This window comes from Clarias gariepinus, chromosome 13 (genome assembly GCF_024256425.1).
Source record: "Clarias gariepinus isolate MV-2021 ecotype Netherlands chromosome 13, CGAR_prim_01v2, whole genome shotgun sequence".
Taxonomy (NCBI): Eukaryota; Metazoa; Chordata; class Actinopteri; order Siluriformes; family Clariidae; genus Clarias; species Clarias gariepinus.
The window spans coordinates 15,406,360-15,426,038 of record NC_071112.1 but is presented as its reverse complement, the minus strand read 5'-3'; the positions used below and the strand labels follow the sequence as shown (position 1 = coordinate 15,426,038).

The window sequence follows — 19,679 nt, the reverse complement described above, 5'->3', positions numbered from 1 at the left end:
CATATTTGTTTCAGATTTTTGTTTATCTGATTTCGATTTTTTTTTTTTTTACCTTTACATTTGTCAAAGAAAGTAGTCAGTAAGTCAACTCAGTTAGTTCAGCTTCAAATGGATTATTAAACAGTTGGTTTTTAGGTTGTGGTAATTTTGATTACTTATCCTTTTTGTACAAATAATTCTCTCTTTTTTTCAAACTATATTCATGTCTGTATTTAAACTAAGAAGATAAATTCATGACTTAGTTCTGATTCTGACCATTTTAGCTTTACAGAAAAATGATTAATGCAAATACATATTGGTTGAGATAACATTTAGCACTTAATTTAGCAAAATTTATTGCAGCCAGACAAGGACAGAGTATAGGAGTAGCCTCAGACAAGGACATAGCGTTGGAGACAGTGCAAGCAGACACAGCGCACTCTGGTGAGCCAGTGCAGGTACTGCGCTCGTGTGCAAAACGCAGAGGAAATTGAGCTGGCATTTTAAACCTTTCACAATTAAATTACACTTTATAAGCTCTAGACGTAAACTTCTGAAATTGTTATTTCAAAAAGATTATTCAAAAGATTATGTTTATCTGTAAACAGTAATTAAAAATGTTCTTCCCTCTTTGCTTCTCTCTTTATAGTAATAAATAAAGGCCAGTGTGTGACAAAATACTATCGCTGGATCCAGAAGAATGGAGGCTATATCTGGATCCAGTCCAGTGCCACTATTGCGATTAACGCCAAGAATGCCAATGAGAAGAACATCATCTGGGTCAACTATGTGCTTAGGTAAACAGGGCTCTTTCAGTTAAGTGTTATCCCAAATTACTGTGACGCTTATTTGTCAATTTCCATCAGAAAGCTAGAGGATTTCCATTTGCGACTGCGTGGCAAATAAATAGATCTCTGTAAGCTTGTATTTAATCTTCTCTCCCTTTGTGGGCGCGAGCAGCGCCTTAGCCTGAGATCATTACAGAGATGTGTGCTCGCGAACACTGGATCAATCAGGATGTTTAAAATGTTCAGGAGCAGCAAGTGTACTCTAAGTTATTTCACCTTTCTTCCGCCTGGCTACTAGAAACAGTTTAGTTATTTGAATAATTCTCTCTCTTTCTCTCTCTGTTTTTTAATGGACAGTAATCCGGAATACAAAGACACACCCATGGATATCACACAGCTTCCGAATCTCCCAGAGAAAGCCTCAGAATCCTCGGAAACGTCTGACTCAGAGTCTGACTCTAAGGACAACTCTGGTACAGTACACTATTACTACAAATATGGATTATGCTTATAATACAGTTATTACAGTATCAATAGATTAACACAGAGGAGGGTTCATCATATTAGCAGTATTTTCAGTCAAAGTCTAAGAATCTCTGATGTAGTCCAGAAGCTATACAATTTCAAGTGCTCATCTTTTATGAAATCGCTTCCAACCCACAAGGTACAGAAGCATGAGGCTTCAGAACTCCTAGTAAACCTGGTTAAAAGGTTGATTAAGCCTGGGCAGTCAACTGGAGGTATTAATTATGCATTCCAGCAGAAGATTAAGTATGATTCCAGAGATGGGGTTGGGGGCACTGAGAGGATGAGGTAGACTGACAGACATGGGAGGATGCCAGCATATTGTCCCCTGGCACCTTGGCATGGCCAGCCCTTATGCCAGCATTCATTATAAAAGTTACCGTCTGTGTCAGCTGCAGCTGGACTAGATTATGCCTGGACCCTTTTCTTATTTACCTGTTATTTACCTTCTTTTACTATCTTACTCTTCCTTGTTCACTCAGTCCCACAAGCCAGTTAGCTTCCTTATACCACCAAACCACAAAACGAGTGTGCAGGAGATATAGTAATAAGCTAATAAAGATAAAACCTTTAATACAGCAGTCTGGGGTATGAGACCAAAGCCAAATTATTCTAGTAACTAGAGTTTTTAAAGAATATTACTTAAGACTACAGCAGTGACCGACAATTAGTGACAAAATGATAACCAGTTGTGCTGTTCTGCTGTCCAGTTTTAAACATTTTGTTTTCAGAACATTTAATAAGCATGCATAAATCCTTAGGGAAAAGCTTACACTATCTAGCTTTTTTATACACACACACACTGTACTGTATGTATGTATTGCTTTACAGGGCATTATAGCTTGCCAAGTATGTTTAGCTGACCTTTAGTGTTGCTTGATCAGTGAAGAAATACTGATATCCAGCTTAACATGTCTCAGAGGAAACTCCCTGGATAGGTAAATGTTATGTGTAATGGGAGAACTAGCCGTGTACATGGTAAAACCTTGATGAAATAAAATATAGTGAAGGAACACTTAATCCTCTGATAACATATTTAATTATTTTACATGATGCCTGAACACCCTGTCTCCTTTTTCTTTTAGAAGACAATGAGAACTCCAAGTCAGACGGAAAAGGAAATCAGTCCTCTGAGAACAGTGAAGAGCCCGAGTCAGACAGTAAGAAGTCTGCCAGACATTCTGAGCAAGAGATGAGGCATCAGGAGGAGGATAGCTCCAGTAATGCAGAGAGCCAGGAGAGTGAGGACAGCTTGGAGCCCTCTGACTGTGAAGCAGAGCACAAGGAGAACCGCTTGGCTCACCTCAGTGGTCTACCCATTAAAGTGGAGCACTATGGGGATGGAGACGGAGCAGAGCTTCACAATTCACTCTCATCCTCCTCTGAAGAAGAAGATGAAGAGGATGAGGAGGAAGAAGAAGACAATGATGAGATTATGAAGGACTACAATAGTGATGGGGAACTGAGTGGTTCACTGACAAGTAAACGTCAGAAGAGAAAGAAAAGGAGAAAAAAGCAGAAATGGGAGGGCAGTCGTCAGCGTCTGCGACTTTCACCCCCAGAGGATGTCACGGCGAGTCCAGGAAGTCTGGAGCCAGCACTGGGAGAGCAGCCTCCTCTACTCCCGCCTCCATCACCTGCCACTGCCTCAGTGCTCAAGATCAAAACTGAGATGGCCGAGCCTATCAACTTTGACAACGACAGCAGTATCTGGAACTTCCCACCTAATCGCGAGATCTCACGCAATGAGTCACCTTTCAGTATGACCAAGCCTCCTAGTGCCCACGAAGCTTTTCCCGCCGCTATTCCTGACTCAGTCCTCACTCCACCAGGCACTGAAGGAGGAGGCATCAGGAAGCCCAACTTTACCAACAACAGCAGCAGTAGTAGTAGTAATAGTGCCCCCACCTCAGCTAGCTTGGCACCCCCATTGTCTAATTCCTCAAATTCTGACCCCCTATCACCGCCACTTTCAGCCTCCCCACGTGATAAGCAGCAGGGAACTCCCACCTCCCAGAATTCCCTGCTGTACAGCGGTGATCTGGAGGCCCTACAGCGGTTACAGACAGGCAATGTGGTGCTTCCTCTGGTGCAGCGTGTTGCAGGCACACTGGCTGCCACCAGCACAGCAGCAGCAGCACCACGTGTCTACACGGCAGGCACCATTCGCTACGCACCTGCTGACGTCACATTGGCTGTGCAGGGCAACCTGCTACCAAGCGGTCATGCCGCAGTCAACTTTGTGGATGTGAATGGGCCAGGCTTTGGTATTGATGCCAAGACTCCCATGGAAATGCTCTACCATCATGTGCACCGGCTCAACATGTCAGGTCCATTTGGTGGCGCAGGCACTGGTGCCAGTCTCGCACAGATGCCCACTGCCAATGTCTTCACTACAGCGGAGGGACTCTTTTCGACACTCCCCTTCCCTGTCTACAGCAATGGTATCCACACAACACAGACTCTCGAGCGCAAAGAAGATTGAAGCAAAACACTGAGACCATATTACTGTGTTCAATTTAAATCAAGAGACTCTTTTGAGGCCTATGACTGTGTTTCAGTTGGGGTGGGAATTTATTGTTCTAGCACTTTGAATTTCAAGCAGTTAAGCTTGTGTAATTGACACAAATGGTTTATCTTCCTGTGTCTTTCTCCATTTCCTTTTCCTCTTCCTCCTCTTCCTCCCTCCCTTCTCTAGAGCCAATGACATTTTCTTTAAACAAACTAAACAGGCTCATCTCTGCTTCAGAGTTCCTTTGAGCCACAGAGAGACCTCACCACTCAGGTGTGTGGTTTCTTTATAGTGAAATAAAATGTGCTTTTTTGACTTCATTACAGTGCATCCTTATTAGGATGTCTTGTATATTTAAAGGCAATTCACAAAGCAGATGAAAAAGAAACTGTTCATTTTTTATCAATATCTTGATGTGATCAAGGCTGACAGTGACAAAAGGATGTTACCCTGTTTGACATAGTTGAAAGGGTTTTAGGGTTCTTTCTTAACGAGGGAATAGTATTTTAGAAATAATGCTTTTCTTCGTTTTTTATAGCTCAGATTTAACTTACAAATCATGCATTTTAAAAGCAATTTTAGCCGGGTATTGACTTGATCCGAATGTTACTACAAACTCCCAGGACTTTGGAACAGGTCAGTGTGAGATTCCTCCAGTTCCATCTTCCTTTTGCAGATCCATGGTGCTATCATCAACTAACCCTCACTCAGCTGGCTGACGTAGGTATTGTTTCAGAGCTCGACAAATGAAGGCTTGAGAGATTTTCTACTGAAAACTCAAACCTCTAACAGACAAGTTCATTTTTTTCTTATGTTTATCCCCTGCAGAAAGTGGAGAAGGGTTTGGCTGTGGCTCAATCTGATTGAGTCAGAAAAGGGATTTGGACCAGGCTGTGAATCATTTCCTACCCCTCAGTGTAACTGAGGCTAATTTTTACATCATAAACTTGAAGATGAATGTGAAACTCTAACAGGCTTCTCTCAGTTTTTTTACTCTTCCTCCTCATACCTGAAGCCTAGTAGCTTTTCCCATTAGTATCCCAAACTCAGTTTCCCCTCCACTCCTTCATGAACTCTAAAAATCACATATCAACAAGATTGTAATAAGGACATGCATTTTCAATCAAAAATGTGTTTTGAGAAATCACATTCCTAATTTTTTTTCACTGTTGCCAAAAAAATTACCGTCACAGTTTGGTGTCAAGACACTGTGAATTTGTTTTGAAAAAAAAAAAAAGAAAGTAATAAAAAGGAAGAAAACTGTCGCTTCATCTTTTGGCAGCCATCCATCACGTCATCTATTACCAAGCGTGATAAGCGTAAACGTGTACAATGTGTAAGTGTCATTGGCTGTCAGTCCTCATAGCGATTTCAGTGTGTGTTACTATATGCAGTATATACCGAGCTGATGTAGCTGTTTCGTCCTTTGTCCTCTCTGTGCTAGTGCGGGCTTGAATAGGGGAAACGCGCGTTCTCCCTCTCTTTCCCCTCTACAGTCTTAGTGAACCAGTGGAGGTTAGTGGATTTTGTGTGGTGGCCTTCCAATGTAGTGTCACCTTTTTGCTGCTTCTTTTCTGTCTGTATTACTTTTCTGTTCCTGCTATTGCTTTGCTGTCGTGTAGTCTACAGACCTCTCTCTTCCTCTCAGAGATAAAAGACTCTTAACTAGCTCAAAGGTTTAAGGAGCCATTTTTTTGCCACTGGGGAATTCTGGGATTGCGGTCTCCACCTCAAAACTGACAAGGATAAAACCGAAGTAGCATTTAGATGTAACGTCTGGAACCTCAAAGGCCTAAGTTGTGAAACATTCCCAGAGTCCCTTGTGCTTCTCATGTGCATTGGGTGTATTTCATTGGTTTCCACCAACCAGTTGACTTCAAGGACCCTGCAACTCACAGGAAGTAAAAAAAAAAAAAAAAAAAAAGACAGTATTTCAGGACAATAAACAATTTTAAGAATTTCTAATGAGAAAAAAAAAATCACACTATAAAATCTATTTTTATAGGTGTTTTGGAAATGCATGTTTACCAAGTTGATTGTTTGGTTTACCTGATTTCATTTGGTCCAGCAGCTTTGCTAGCGTAGTGTTTTTTAGTCTGTCCAACAAGGCAAAGGGGAGCCTTTTTGTCTTTTTACTGAATCAGGCTACTCCCCTGCATCAGGAAACTCGTCTCTGTGGTTTCTGTGAAAATGTGTTGTTACTCAAACCCAGGTCATGATATTAATGTTTTTAAAAACGTTAGCTGCTGTCGGGGCAGTTGCAGGCGAGCTTGGCGTCACAACTGGAGCTTAGCATCATAGATCCTACGTAGAGTCTTAGCTTTTTTTTTATTACAAAAAGTTGTGCTGTACAGGGGGTGGGGGGTGGCTCAAAAAACACTGTGGACCAGGAAATACACCCATATGTTACAAACAGAACAGCCGACTGAGCTGTCTCAGTGTTTCTGTGTTGTGTCAAAATGATTGCTGGTGATTTAATCTTAAACTAATCTCAGCTGCTGTCAGATAAATAGTGTTTAAAAATTACAATATGATAAATCACTTCATTACCTGTGAAAACTGTGTCTGTGTTTTTAACTATTTCTTGTACAATTATACAGATTCTTTTATGAGGAACTTGGTGCCAAGTAGATGAATACGGGAGAAAGGGATTCTCTTAGTATCAATGTTAACAGTGTTATAAATTCTAAATACAAACAAATTAAAATATTAAAAAGAGAAAACTATGGTACATTTTTTATTTTGTTTTTTTTTTTCTTTCTTTTTTTTCCAAAAAAAAAAAAGAAACAACTAACTAAATCTAACTGAGTGCCTGGCTTGTTTTTTTATGGAAAACATCTCTTTTCATTTACCATAAATAATGCTGCAATTCAGAAATGTACATACTTCATTTTACAACAGGGTTCTTTTATACTTTTGTAGGTTCTCATCAGTTTAAGCAAACATGTCATACATGGTTGTCTTTCTGTAACGGTTTTTTACCATCTTACAGGTGCCATATTCATAATAAACTTCTCTCAGATTTGTTACTATCTGGCATCATTTCTTTCTCATTCAACTCATCCTAAGTAAATTTCATACATCACTGACTTTTGACCTTATTTATTTCTTTTATGTTTTTTTTTTGTTGTTTTTTTTATTTTGTTTTACATTCCCAGATATCTGATCAATACGTTATTCTTTCCTGTCACAGTTGGCGTCACGACTCAAAAGGGAATGATGAGACCAAGAGTCTGATTTTCATTTCCATAATCCACACTGAAGTGTGTTTCTACAGCTCACTGCTCACGTTTAGTGTCCAAGGCTGTAGTCCCGGATGTATGTGATGCTTTATCATACCTCACGACATCAGTCATTCAAATTGGGTTTTTAACTAGCAAGTGATCTAGATTATACCGCCCATTTTTTTACCGTTCGAGTTACAGTGAGGTCAGTATGGTAGTATGTTTAAGTTTTAAGTTTTATTGTCATATGCACACTAAAGAAATACATGCTTCCCCGTACAATGAAATTCTTCTTTGCTGTCCCCCTAATGAATGCCGCTAAAAAAGTAGAAAATAAGCATAAAAAATAGAATAAAAAATAAATTGTGTATATGACAATAAAACTTAAAACTGTAACATCCTACCATACTGATCTCACTGTAACTCGAACGGTAAAAACCTGAATAAATGGGAAAACATTGAGATTAATAGTGCTTTATTTTAGAATTTACTTAGAACTGTCTTTAAAACTATTTTTATTTAAAACATTGTCACTTTACTAGTAACACTACTCTCTTGCATGCTTTGAACAAATGCTGTAAAAGCTAGTCAGGCTTTCACCCTTTTCTGCTTTCACCCTCCTCCTCTTTGCCTCTGATTTTCCATCATCTCTTTCCTCCTCCAATACCCCCCCCCCCCCCCCCTTCCCGAAGATCCATTCCCCCCACTGCCTTTTGACTCGAGGCTCTGAGGGGAGGTCACAGGCGAAGCCCAGTGAAAACTCCAGCCAACTTTAAATATTTCACACAATTTTAAATGAAGCCCATGAATGATAGATCACAAGAGAGAGAGAAAGGCAGGGAAAAATAAGATTAGACCTGAAATCTCTCTCTAATGACCACAAGCTGTCTATCTCCCCATTCCGTCCTCATTGGAAATAAGCTTGTTGGATCGGTGCTTACATACCTGTACCCTGAACAGTAGCTATCTAAAGAGATCTTAAAAAGAAACCTTAAAACATTCCACACATTGTCATATACATCATACATATGCAATCATGTTGCGCAAAGACTAAACCTTAATACATTACAATGAAACATTTACTACAGTCATCTTTTGTGTTTAAAATTCACCCAGATTTCCTGGAAATCACTTCATATGGCGTTATAACCATGTTTAATAATCTCCCACACCTCAGTGTTAGACAATGCAGAAAGTAGTCTTCCATTAATATAGCGTTTTCTTTATTTCTCTGCAAAATGTATTTTTAAAGAATGCTTTAAAAACTCTAGTTGTTTTTAACTAGTGAATAAAAGTCACTATTTTTTCACATAGGGCGATTTTAAAAACAAATAATCACATGCTGCTGTATTTGTATTTGCTGCTTTCTGTATATATTTCAGAACAAAATTGTAAATCACATTTGAGGTACGGCACCAGAAGTATTACTTTGTCTAATATGACATAAAAACCTACATTTGTAAGAATTAGCACAGTACCAGCTAACTGCTTTAAAATATTTTAGAGATTATAAGGGAAATCTGTCCTTCATATGGTAATAATAGCCTGTTATCTGCTCACAAAATTTTTTAAAAATTTTGGTAATATCTGTGATGTGCTAAACTTCGAGTCATGCACACATAAGCACTCCTAAACTATCTACAGTTTATATACAATTAACTTTATCGACAGTTATAAGAGAGCACAATCACTGGCACACATTTGTTCATTTAATCAATAACAATGATTCTTACGGTTATGATGGCTCAATATATAAATCATGGTGGACTAAGAGACATGCGGTGAGGAGCAAGTTTACAGTGTGGCAAGAGTGACATCTAGTGTGCACATCAGCATTTTCCAGTAATTAGTGGTCCAGCCTTTAATTTCAATGAATGAAGAAATACATTGATGAGCCACAACATTAAAAAAAAACCTAGGCTTTGGGTTAGCCTCTGAAGGTGTGCTGTGGGATCTGTTACCAGGATGTCAGCAGCAGGTCCTTTAAGTGCTGGAAGTTGCAAGGTGTGGCATCCATCTATCAGACTTGTTTGTCCAGGCTGGATCAACAACCTTAAACTTTTTGCCTATTAAGCCCCCGTTAAGTGTTCCGATAGCTTTCTATGATAGCCAACATTAACATATTTCAGCAATTTGTGCTACATTCTATTTTCTGTGAGATCGGACCTGACAGGCTGGCCTCACGGACATAAATGCGCATTGGGTGCCCATGATCCTGTCATCAGTTTACTGAATTTATTGTTAATAAATTCACCTGGCAGTGGTGTTAATTTTATGGCTAATTAGTGTGCACTCACCAAATACTTTATTAGGAATATCTTTACACCTAATCATTCATGCAATCCTCTAGTCAGTTAATCATGTGCCAGGGCATAAAATCATGTACATATGGATTAGCAGCTTTGGGCAATGCGTAGAGTAGGAGAAAAAATTAATTTCAGTGTTTTTGATTGTGGCATGATTGTTGGTGCCAGACAGAAAGATGGTTTGAGTATTTATATAACTCAAAATCCACACAACAGTCTCTAGAATTTACTCAGAATGGGACATTAAAGAAAAAAAAATCAAGTGATCAGCAGTTCTGCAGACGGAAATGCCTTGCTAATGTGAGGTCAATGGAGAATGGTAAGGCTGGTTTAAGCTGACATGAAGGCTAAATATCTTAGATAATCTCTCCATACAATTGTGTTGAACAAAAAAGTGTCACAAAATGCATGACATTTTGAACAAATGAGCTACAAGAGCAGAACACCATGTTGAGTTTTAGTTCTGTCAGCCAGGAATAGAAAACGAGGTTATAGTGGGCACAGTGGGACTCAGTTAAACTGGATAGATGTCCCCAGGAAAGGTAGCCTTGTCTGACAAATCTCAGTTTCTGCTGAGATACACAGACGGAAAGGTCAGAATTCAGCATCAACAGCATGAATCCCAAGACCCAACCTAACTTGGTTTAACGATCCAGGCTGGTGGTGGAGGTGGTGCAATGATGTACAGAATGTGTTCTTGGCACACTTTAGGCCCAATAATACTAATTAGTCATCACTTGAATGCCATAGACACTTTTAGTATTGTTGCTGACCATGAGAATCTTTTCATGGTCACATAACTCATCTTATTAATCTTCTAATGCCTACTTTCAGCATGATCTTGCACTGTCACAAACCACATGGTTTATCATGATGCTGGAAGTAGCCTCAAATTCAATGAGTTTGGCATTCTTCAGTGCAATTGTTAAAGAAATAAAGCGAAGAACATTGCACTGTTTATTCATGGCATCAAGTGCTTACTGTTCATATTACAGCAGAACTTGAGGCTACACTGATTCTGTTTGAATGCTCATATTTTATAACTACTTATATTACTATTTGCCTACTTATGCAGTATAACTCTTAGATATAAATCTAATTACAGGACTAGTAAAGGATGGTTAGGATGAAGACACACTTTTCACACAAAAAAAAAAAAATGCTCACAATCAACCATGTGAACTTTCATCCGGAACCTCAAAATGGCCTTTTCCCCCCATTTTCATCTCCATTCCACTAATTTGTTTGCTCAAGTACAGTTTTTTAACTGAATGATCACCAAGTCAACACAGTCCACTCTTAGTCCATGTCTCATAGTCCACTGTAGGTCTTAGGAGCAGAATTTTCCCTATGGTGCTTGCAATGAGTTCATTTTCAGTCTCCCATCATTCAAGGTACAATTTGTGGGAGAAACAACCACTGTGCTAAGTAACATGCTAGCCAGCTAGCTGTGTTAAACTAGGCATATTTTCCTTCTTAAAATCTTCATGGTCAGTGTTAAAGATTTAACAAGATATTATGTTAGTTAATCTAAAGCTAATATTAGTATATTAATTATTAATTAAGTAACTAATTTAAAGGGAAGAATTACTACTGTTAGTAAGTTAATACTGTGTTTAATTGAAGATGGCTTTTTGTCTGATACACACGAGGCAGTGTAAAGGGAATAAGCCACCTACTATATATAGGATGTAAAAAAACCAAGGATAAATAGGTTACTAGGGTATATAACAATTATAATTATATTATATATATGTATATATACATATATACACTGCCTGTCCAAAATAAAAAGGTCACCATTCAAGAAGGGTAACATATTAGCCTGCATCAAGCAAACAATACATTACAATTACCTGAACTGGGATAAGAATCACTTTCTTAAAACCTGAAAAGATAGTGCTTAACCATCAACTTTACAGGGGAATTGTGTTCAGAAAAAAATAGAACCAACACTTAGTGAAGTAAAAATATACAGTAAAGTGTTTAAAATAGGGTATATTTCCACACACAATGTGAGGTGAACTGACAGGACTGGGATTAAACAGTGGTGGGTACACTTATTAAGTACACTTATTGCAAAATCCTGTACTGTAAAAGTAAAGATACCCTAGGTCAAATATTACTCAGGTAAAAAGTAAAAGTACAAACAGTCCTCCCCTTTAATTTACTTACGCATCAAGCACTGCACTTGTATTAGCTCACAGTAGCCTATTTTCATATTAAATTCTCTGTGCGTGTGTGTGCGAACATGCTGTATCCATCTCCTCTTCTCATTACAAACACTATTACAAGCGTGTCACAGAGCAGATGCAGTTACGCTTGGCGGTCAGCAGGTGGCTTCCCGCGTCAAATACTGTACTACGCATTTATGTTCAATCCTAATCAATCTTTTCAACACTGAGCATAATAAAATTATATTAATGTTGTGTTTACAATGTTTAAAAATAAGCAGTGATAAGTGCAGAACAGGAATTACAGCATCACCGTCTGGCTGATGGTCTGCACTGCACATACACACACACACACACACAAAGAGGGCGGTGGGGGTATATGCAGCAGTAGGATGAACAGGCCAAGTGCTATGGATTATGATTAATCAAACAGAATCCAAACAGAAAAAAATATTTTTTTTATTTTTAGTTATTTGTTTTACAAGTAGTCCTAATATACCCACATGCATGTTTTACCTGTAGAAATATTAAATTTCCTATTTTGTATGTACACATAATGACTTTTTCAAGTGTCTATAAACTATTCTTGCCACACACACACTCACACACCTAATCAGACGCAATGGATGATTCACACCAATCGAACACTACATTTGATTGTGGAAGGAAACCGGTGTATGTGGAGGAAAAACAACAAAGCACAGGGAAAACACAAAAACTACACACACACACACAGGCCGAAGGTGTTCTGAAACACGCCCCACCCTCTTGCCTTTTCACTTTTAGTTAACGGAGGGAGAGATATTGATCCTTTTTTGATAGAATTTCTCTAAGCAAATTAATAATAATTTCCATGAATGAAAAGGAGGAAGAAGAAAAGGTGGAGCTGAAAGTCACATAAAAATATAAAAAGCTTTAAAAGTAAATGCTGTGAAATGCTTTAAATTAACAGATTATGCCTAACTGGTCAGGGACCGCGAGACTGGATCCAGCAGCCCACCACATCCATCCCACATCATAATACACTGGCTCATTGAAGTGGAGATTATTTTTTTAAACCACATACTATTATAAAAATATAAACAAAAACATAAAAACAAAGTATCACTGAACATATATTGGGTCATATTCGCAAAACAATGGAACAAAGGAAAGAACAATAAGACAAACAACATATAAAACTACGTATAAAGACAATATTTACAGTGTCCAGTAGCACCAGTCTCACAGACAGCAAAATGAGACATTTAGGCAGTATTGTGATTTTTATTTTATTTTTTTTTATTTCAAAAGATGAAGACAATACTGCCAAAATGTATTATTTACAGGCTGTTAGAAAATATTCTTTGCATTGTCTGTTATTGAGTCACAAGGGTGTTAAAAAGCATTCATCATTCAAAGTTATTCAGATCAGTGTAAAGTTAGTATGATTTAGTATGAAAGTGCTATAACTCCACCTGCCACAGTTTCATCCCAGTGGAACAATCTGACTACATGTGCAGTGCCATGAAAAAGTATTCGCCCCTTTCAGATTTTTTTTTCCTTGCATATTTGTCACACTTGTATGGGTAGAATTTCAACTAAACACTTTATAAGGAAAAGACAGATTGGCCTTTTTGTTTGTGAGATATCATGAACATTTCACAGAGGGTATCATCTTGATGCAGTGTAAGATATACCACCCATCAGTGTAAACTGCAAGTGCAGCAGGGTCAGTGATAATGAACCAGTGCCTGCTGATAATGACCAACACCTCTCCCCTGATCTACCAGAGCCAAGTGAAAAGAATGCCAATCAAACTAAACAGGTAAGGTGGAATAAAAACAGTAGCAGCATTAACTTGTGCTAGTAATTATTATGGTAGTCAATATTAATTAAAAATGTTTCTCAGCATTATTTCGAATTAATATTGACTACTCACTCACATGTCTTTGGAATGTGGGAGGAAACCCACCAAGCACAGGGAGAACATGCAAACTCCATGCACACAGAGACGGGAATTGAACCCAGACCCTGGAGGTGCAAGGCAACAGTGCTAACCACTACACCACCATGCCACCAATATTTACTGCCATAGTAATTAAAATAAGTAACTAGTTTACTTAGCGTGAGCTAATGCTAAAAATGATTTTATTTCAGCTTACCTGTTCATTTTTTTTGCCATTCTTTTTAAAATGTTGTCTTTATAGTTTTTTTTTTGTCTTGATGTCCTTTCCTTTGTTTCTTTGTTTTACAAATATGACCCAATATATGTTCAGTGATACTTCAAATAATATGTTTAATTAGCGTTGATTTCTGTATTGTGTTATATTTTTTTACTAGTAACTGGTGTTAAACATTTATCTCTACATTAATGAGCCATTGTATTATGATGTGGGCTGCTGGGGGCCAGGAAGTCCAGGGCCACTTTTTGGTCCCAGTCCGCCCCTGGGCGATATCCAACCCTGGAGATGTGGAGCAACAGTGCCACAGTGCAGTGACTGTCCATACCCACAAATCATCAGTGAATTTCTTTTTCATAATTACTTGCTAATAATTACTGTCTATAACATTTTACACTAGTAACAATCCATGTATATATTATATTGTGACTTATAATGTATTTTATTTACTTAGTTATTTAAAGAAAGAAGACTCAAAAACTAATCAAGCAAAATCCTTTTTTTTGTTGTTGTTGGTAATGCAGACATGCTACATTAAACAAAATTAAATGAAATCTACTTAGAGTTTAAAAAATGGCAGTTATGTTTATATTTTTTATTGCTATCACTTTCTTACTTGCTACTGCCATCTACTGCTTGTCTGTGTAACTACATTATAGGACTTGGATGTCCAAAGTTATACTTTATATACACTCACTCAGCCATAGTATTCAACCACAAGACTATTGTGTAATAACTCTGATCTGTCGAGGCATGGACTCCACAAGGCCTCTAAAAGTGTGAGGTGGTATCTAGCTAGCACCAAGATGTTTGCATTAGATTCTATGAGTCTTTAAGATGCTAGGGGTCAGCATGGGCACTGGTCTGCATTACACGGTCCATACACTGCAACCTATAAGGCACTGTGTGTTCTGACACCTTTCTATCGTAGCCAGATTTTTTTTTAAGTGATTTGTGTTACAGTAACTCTTCGGGAAGATCAGCGCAGACAGACTAGCCTTTTCTCCCCACATGTTGCATGTTCAAGGACCTTTTGTCCTTCCTAGGACAACATTTGGTAGGTACTAACCGCTGCCTATTGCAAACACCCCAAAAGGTCTGTTATTTTGCAGTTGTTTTGACCTAGTTGTCTATTCATCATAAATAAGGCCCTATCAAAGTTGCTCAGATCCTTACTCTTGCAAACCCCTGCATAAAACTTTTAGAACTGTTTTGAATTAGAATGAATAAGAATTTGGAAGATTATCCAATTTAACTCAATGGATGTGAACTCCAAACTTTAATACCATCTATGTCAAAGGTAAAGTGTATCTTCAATGTTATTAATTTATTTATTCAATTGAATTCACTTAATTTTTTTATTTATACAGTGCTTTTAACAATTGTCATTGTCATATAATAACTTTACAGAAAGAATTTTTTTTATATATAATTATTCAAGATTGATGGCATAGTGGTTAGCTCTGTCACCTTGCCCCTCCAGGATCCAGGTTAGATTCTCACTTCTGGTCTGTGTGTAAAGTTTGCATGTGCTTGATCGGGTGTTCTCCTACAGTCCATAAGAAATGCATGTTAGGTTAATTGGTGGTCCCACATTGCCCGTAGTGTGAAAACAAGTGTGTGGTATGTGTGAGTGCCCTGCGACGGATTGGCACCCACCAGGGTTTGTGTCCTAAGTCTTCTGAGATAGGCTCCACGCCCCCTGGATACAGAATAAAGTGAATGAGTAAGGGAAGTTATTAACGGTAGCTTTTAGGAGAGATTGCTTTAGAGGACACAAGGACACCTGATATAGTCTTCCACATCACTAATGATATTACAGAAGAGGTAACATCATTAACCAAAGTTTCCAGGTTTCAATGAAATTAAATGAGCATCTCAAGAACTATTCAAAAGACCCAAAATAAGACCCCAAATTCTGACAATGAAAAGGGGGAAAAATATTTAATGTTTTCTTGTTCTCAGTCCTTTTTCATCAACAAAAGTCACCATGTTACACACACAGTTCTGATATATGGGCATATATTGTTCACTCCAAAAGTTCAATTTTTCTAATGCATTTTTTACAACAGTATTTGTTCTGTATATCAGAGACTCATGCACTAGCATTAACACTACAGTAAGTCTTAATTTGTATAGATGTATTAGATTTCATTCTGATTATTTGTTATAAAACAGATCTAGGTAGGCACATGTTACTTGACCAATCTGGTGTACATTCCCAACCCTATCATCAACTTTCCTGTCTTCTGCTCTGCCCCAACCATGGGTAATTCCTGCCCCAGTGGGACTTATTAGGGCTTGTTGTAGTTTCCTGTTTTTTAGTGTTAGGTGAAATAAAAATTTTATGGAACTTTATGGGGCAGTGAGCATGCTGCCTGGGAACTGCCCCACAGACCCACTATATTGTTGGCTGTTCACCATACTACTGCACAATTTCCGAGGAAACTCGGCCCAACTACTTTGGAAAACACAAATTAACCTCTTGTCATTGCTGAGTAGCTGTCTTCATATGGAATGTGAAAATAGATCACTTGTCATGTCATGTCGGATGTAATAACAGTTCAGATTTAAATTTAGACTGGCAGTTGTAGCACAAACAGATAATGTAACAAAACCACAGGTACTGGCAACTTCATCCTTCTGGAAAACAAGACTCAACAGTTTCCTCACTTTCCTGTTTTTTTTTTTTTTTGTTTGTTTGTTTGTTTGTTTGTATTTTACTACATAGACGTTAGATATTGTAAAATACATTTCCATAAAAAATGGTTCATTAAACATGTCAAGTGGAGTTGGTGTGAAAAACCAATATCACACGAGCAAGAGTATTGGCTATAGTGATTATTTTAATGGTGCTAATAAGATTTAGTTTTTAATGACCATGGCAAGCTTACAAATTTGTTGACTTGTAAGTTTTTACCACTAGAGGGTGGTAGACGTTACTCTCCAAAACATCCTGTAGCAAATAGATGTAAAAAAAAAAAAAAAAAGTATATATATATATATATATATATATATATATATATATATATATAATTTATATATATATAATTTATATATATATATATATATATATATATATATATATATATATATATATATATACTCCTGCTTCCAAGTAATAGTCTTGCAAAGTGAATAAGTGGTGATTACTCATCCTCACGCCCATGTTTCCGAATTCTGAAGAAAAAGGAGTGGCAAAGAGACCTTTGTCAACTAAATATCTACAGCCAGGTTGTGCCAGACTCCACTTAGCTAGTCAGTGTTGACCCAGTACATTGAGTACATATACACAGTGATGTCAGTGTGACAGCTTTACAGTGAATAACATTTACAGGCACTGCTCTGGCAAGTAATGGACGTCTCGTTCACTAAATCTGGTGAAACACAGGCGACAGCTTCCAGGCTTCAATAATCTGTAACAGTGAGAACACATGGGGGGCCTTGTTCATCAAAAAAAAACAGTCACTGACCTGACTAGGATGAGAATAATACAGTATATGAAGCATACAGGCCCACATTTGACATGTTACAAAAAAATAATAATTTATTTTTTGAAAATAAGTTACAAAAAATTTCAAAATAGAAAAAAAAGTTTGGAATTTAAAAGGTCACATCAGTGCATTGAGCATTTTCCTCCCATATTCTTTTTTGACTCTGAAAAAAAAGTAATTTCTATTACAAATTAACTAAATTTAAAGATCAAATAAAATTCAATTTACATTTAAATGTTTTATATATTTATATTATTTTAAGTAATTATTAAATAAAAAGCATTCTTTATTATAAAAGAAAAGTAATAACATCAATCATAACATTATATTATTTTTTTTTAATGTGTAAAGATCTTTCAAACAGATGGGCTGCTATGAATTGGTGTCTCATCTCGGGTGAATTTGCCTGCTTTCTCAGTGTTGCTGGCATTTGTTTAAGAGACACAGCGGCAAGGTAAAGTGATTGCTGAAGATGAATAAATGGATGGATAAATGAATGAATATGGCAGGCATTGGCAATGTAGGCATTATGTAATTTCTTCTCTCTTACAAAACAAAGAGAACAAAATCTTCATATTGCCAATTTTAATACTGCACCATACACAACCTATGTAATTGCTTATAATGATTATAAAAAGTTCAGCTTGTGAACCTTTTATAGAATTTTTTTTTTTTTTTTTAGAAATTTGGACAGCACTATATCACAATTTTACATAGCCTATAATAGAAATGTGAAATTAGTTAGCTGCTGCACTCTTGGAATATTTGAAATTTAAACACAAGCTAAACTTAAATTAATCAACTTATACATCAGGTATTCCTGCATTTTGATTGTTGACATGACATTGCATTTTCGCTGTCCCACCTGACTCACCACCTTAACATTTTTTATCGAACCTCAAAACTGTCTTATGGTATGTCTCAAGCATCAATAAATTATAACCTATTGTTTTTGATCATTTTTAATGCTTTAATACTTTAACCTCTCACCTTATTTTAATGCATTAATTACTATTTCTGTCCAAATATAATGCCACACTAAAAATTATGTATACATATATCTTCAAATATCTAAGAAGAAAATGGATTTCAGCATTGCATTAGGGGAAATTTCCTATCTTAATGTGATGTAATTCACATTTTACATTTAACATTTTTGAAAGTTTCAAAATATCTTGGAAAAAAAATATTGTTATTCATAAATTCATATTTAATCATGAAACTAAATGAAAGTATGTGTCTAAGATCAAAGAAACATATATCTCATGCTATTTGCCTATTATTAAATACTTTTTCTCTCAATTTTCTAAATGTCACACCATAGGACACAGTTATGGCACATTTCAGTGTGGAGATGAAAAACAATAAAAAAAACCTGACAAAGTTTGTGACTTACAGTTTCTCGAACAGCATTTAACACTACACATTTAAAAAATTCTTTTTACTCCCTATTTGTCAACAACCCATTTTCCGTATTACTCAAGCAAACATCACTGCAAACGTTGGATGTGTTGTAATACACCCCAGCACAAATGATGTCCTGTTGCATTAGTGGCAATGCACCATGGGATAGTGTATTTCTCAATAATCCTCATTACGTGTGTGACAAAGTGGAAGTTAGCAATGTAGACCTGTTATCATTGGTCTCAGTATGAACTCAGCATTGAATATGAACTCAGCATGATCTCTAACATGTCTCAAATTCCCCGTTTCCCACTGAAAGAAAATTACTCATTGTAACCTCCTTCAGAGTTTCTTAGCTAAAGTCAATATAAATAAACGTCAGCAGGGGAGGAGGTCACAAGGGTTTGAGTTAAATATTCCATTATAACAGACTGGTGATTTAACATCCTTATTTCACATTGTTAATTTACTATATAACTGAACTGCTAGTTCTGTCGAGCACTCAGTCAGTAAACAGTTTACTATGAAACACAAGCCCATCCACAAGATTTGACAATCTTGCCAATCTTGTTCCAGCAGTTCAACATATAAAATCATGTATGTACAAGCCACCAGTGTAAGGAATGTTCACATCAACTACCAGAATGGGGAAAATATGAATATGTAATTAAGGGTGAGTGTCTAGTATTAATTCTAGCACTGCTTTTGTGCACTGCTTTTGAATTGTAATATAATAGAACAAAATTAAGAATAAAAACAAAACCTTAAAGAAAAAGTGATGTGACCCTTAGCCTAATATTTTGTTGCACAACCTTTTGAGGTATAAACTGCAATTAATTAATTTCTGTAGCTCATTAAGTAAGTTCTGTAGCTCTCAATGATAATTCTACACTTATAACAGGTAGTTTGGCCGACTCCTGGCCGACTCTTCATGAGCACAAACTGCTCCAGCTGTCTTGGGCTTTAAAAGTGCATTTCCTGTTTCAGCTTTTTCTACAGATGTTTGGACGCATTTATATCAGGGTTCATAAAAGACCACTCCAGAATAGTCCATTGTTTTATTCTTAGCCATTCTCGGGTGTTTTTAAGGGTGTGTTTTGAGTCATTTTCC

The 19,679-nt window shown here is 37.1% G+C and overlaps 1 protein-coding gene across 4 annotated transcripts in view; it reads left to right on the top strand.

Annotated features, from left to right (window-relative positions):
- Positions 1 to 6,788, top strand: part of LOC128536245 (neuronal PAS domain-containing protein 3) — a 237,705-nt gene extending 230,917 nt beyond the window's left edge. For all 4 annotated transcript variants that reach the window (XM_053510425.1, XM_053510426.1, XM_053510427.1 and 1 more), the window contains 3 exons: positions 629 to 776; positions 1,125 to 1,240; positions 2,378 to 6,788. In XM_053510425.1, the coding sequence (XP_053366400.1) occupies positions 629 to 776; positions 1,125 to 1,240; positions 2,378 to 3,777 (1,664 nt within the window). In that variant the 3' untranslated portion in view covers positions 3,778 to 6,788. The remainder of the gene's footprint in view (positions 1 to 628; positions 777 to 1,124; positions 1,241 to 2,377) is intronic.
- Positions 6,789 to 19,679: the final 12,891 nt, after the last annotated feature.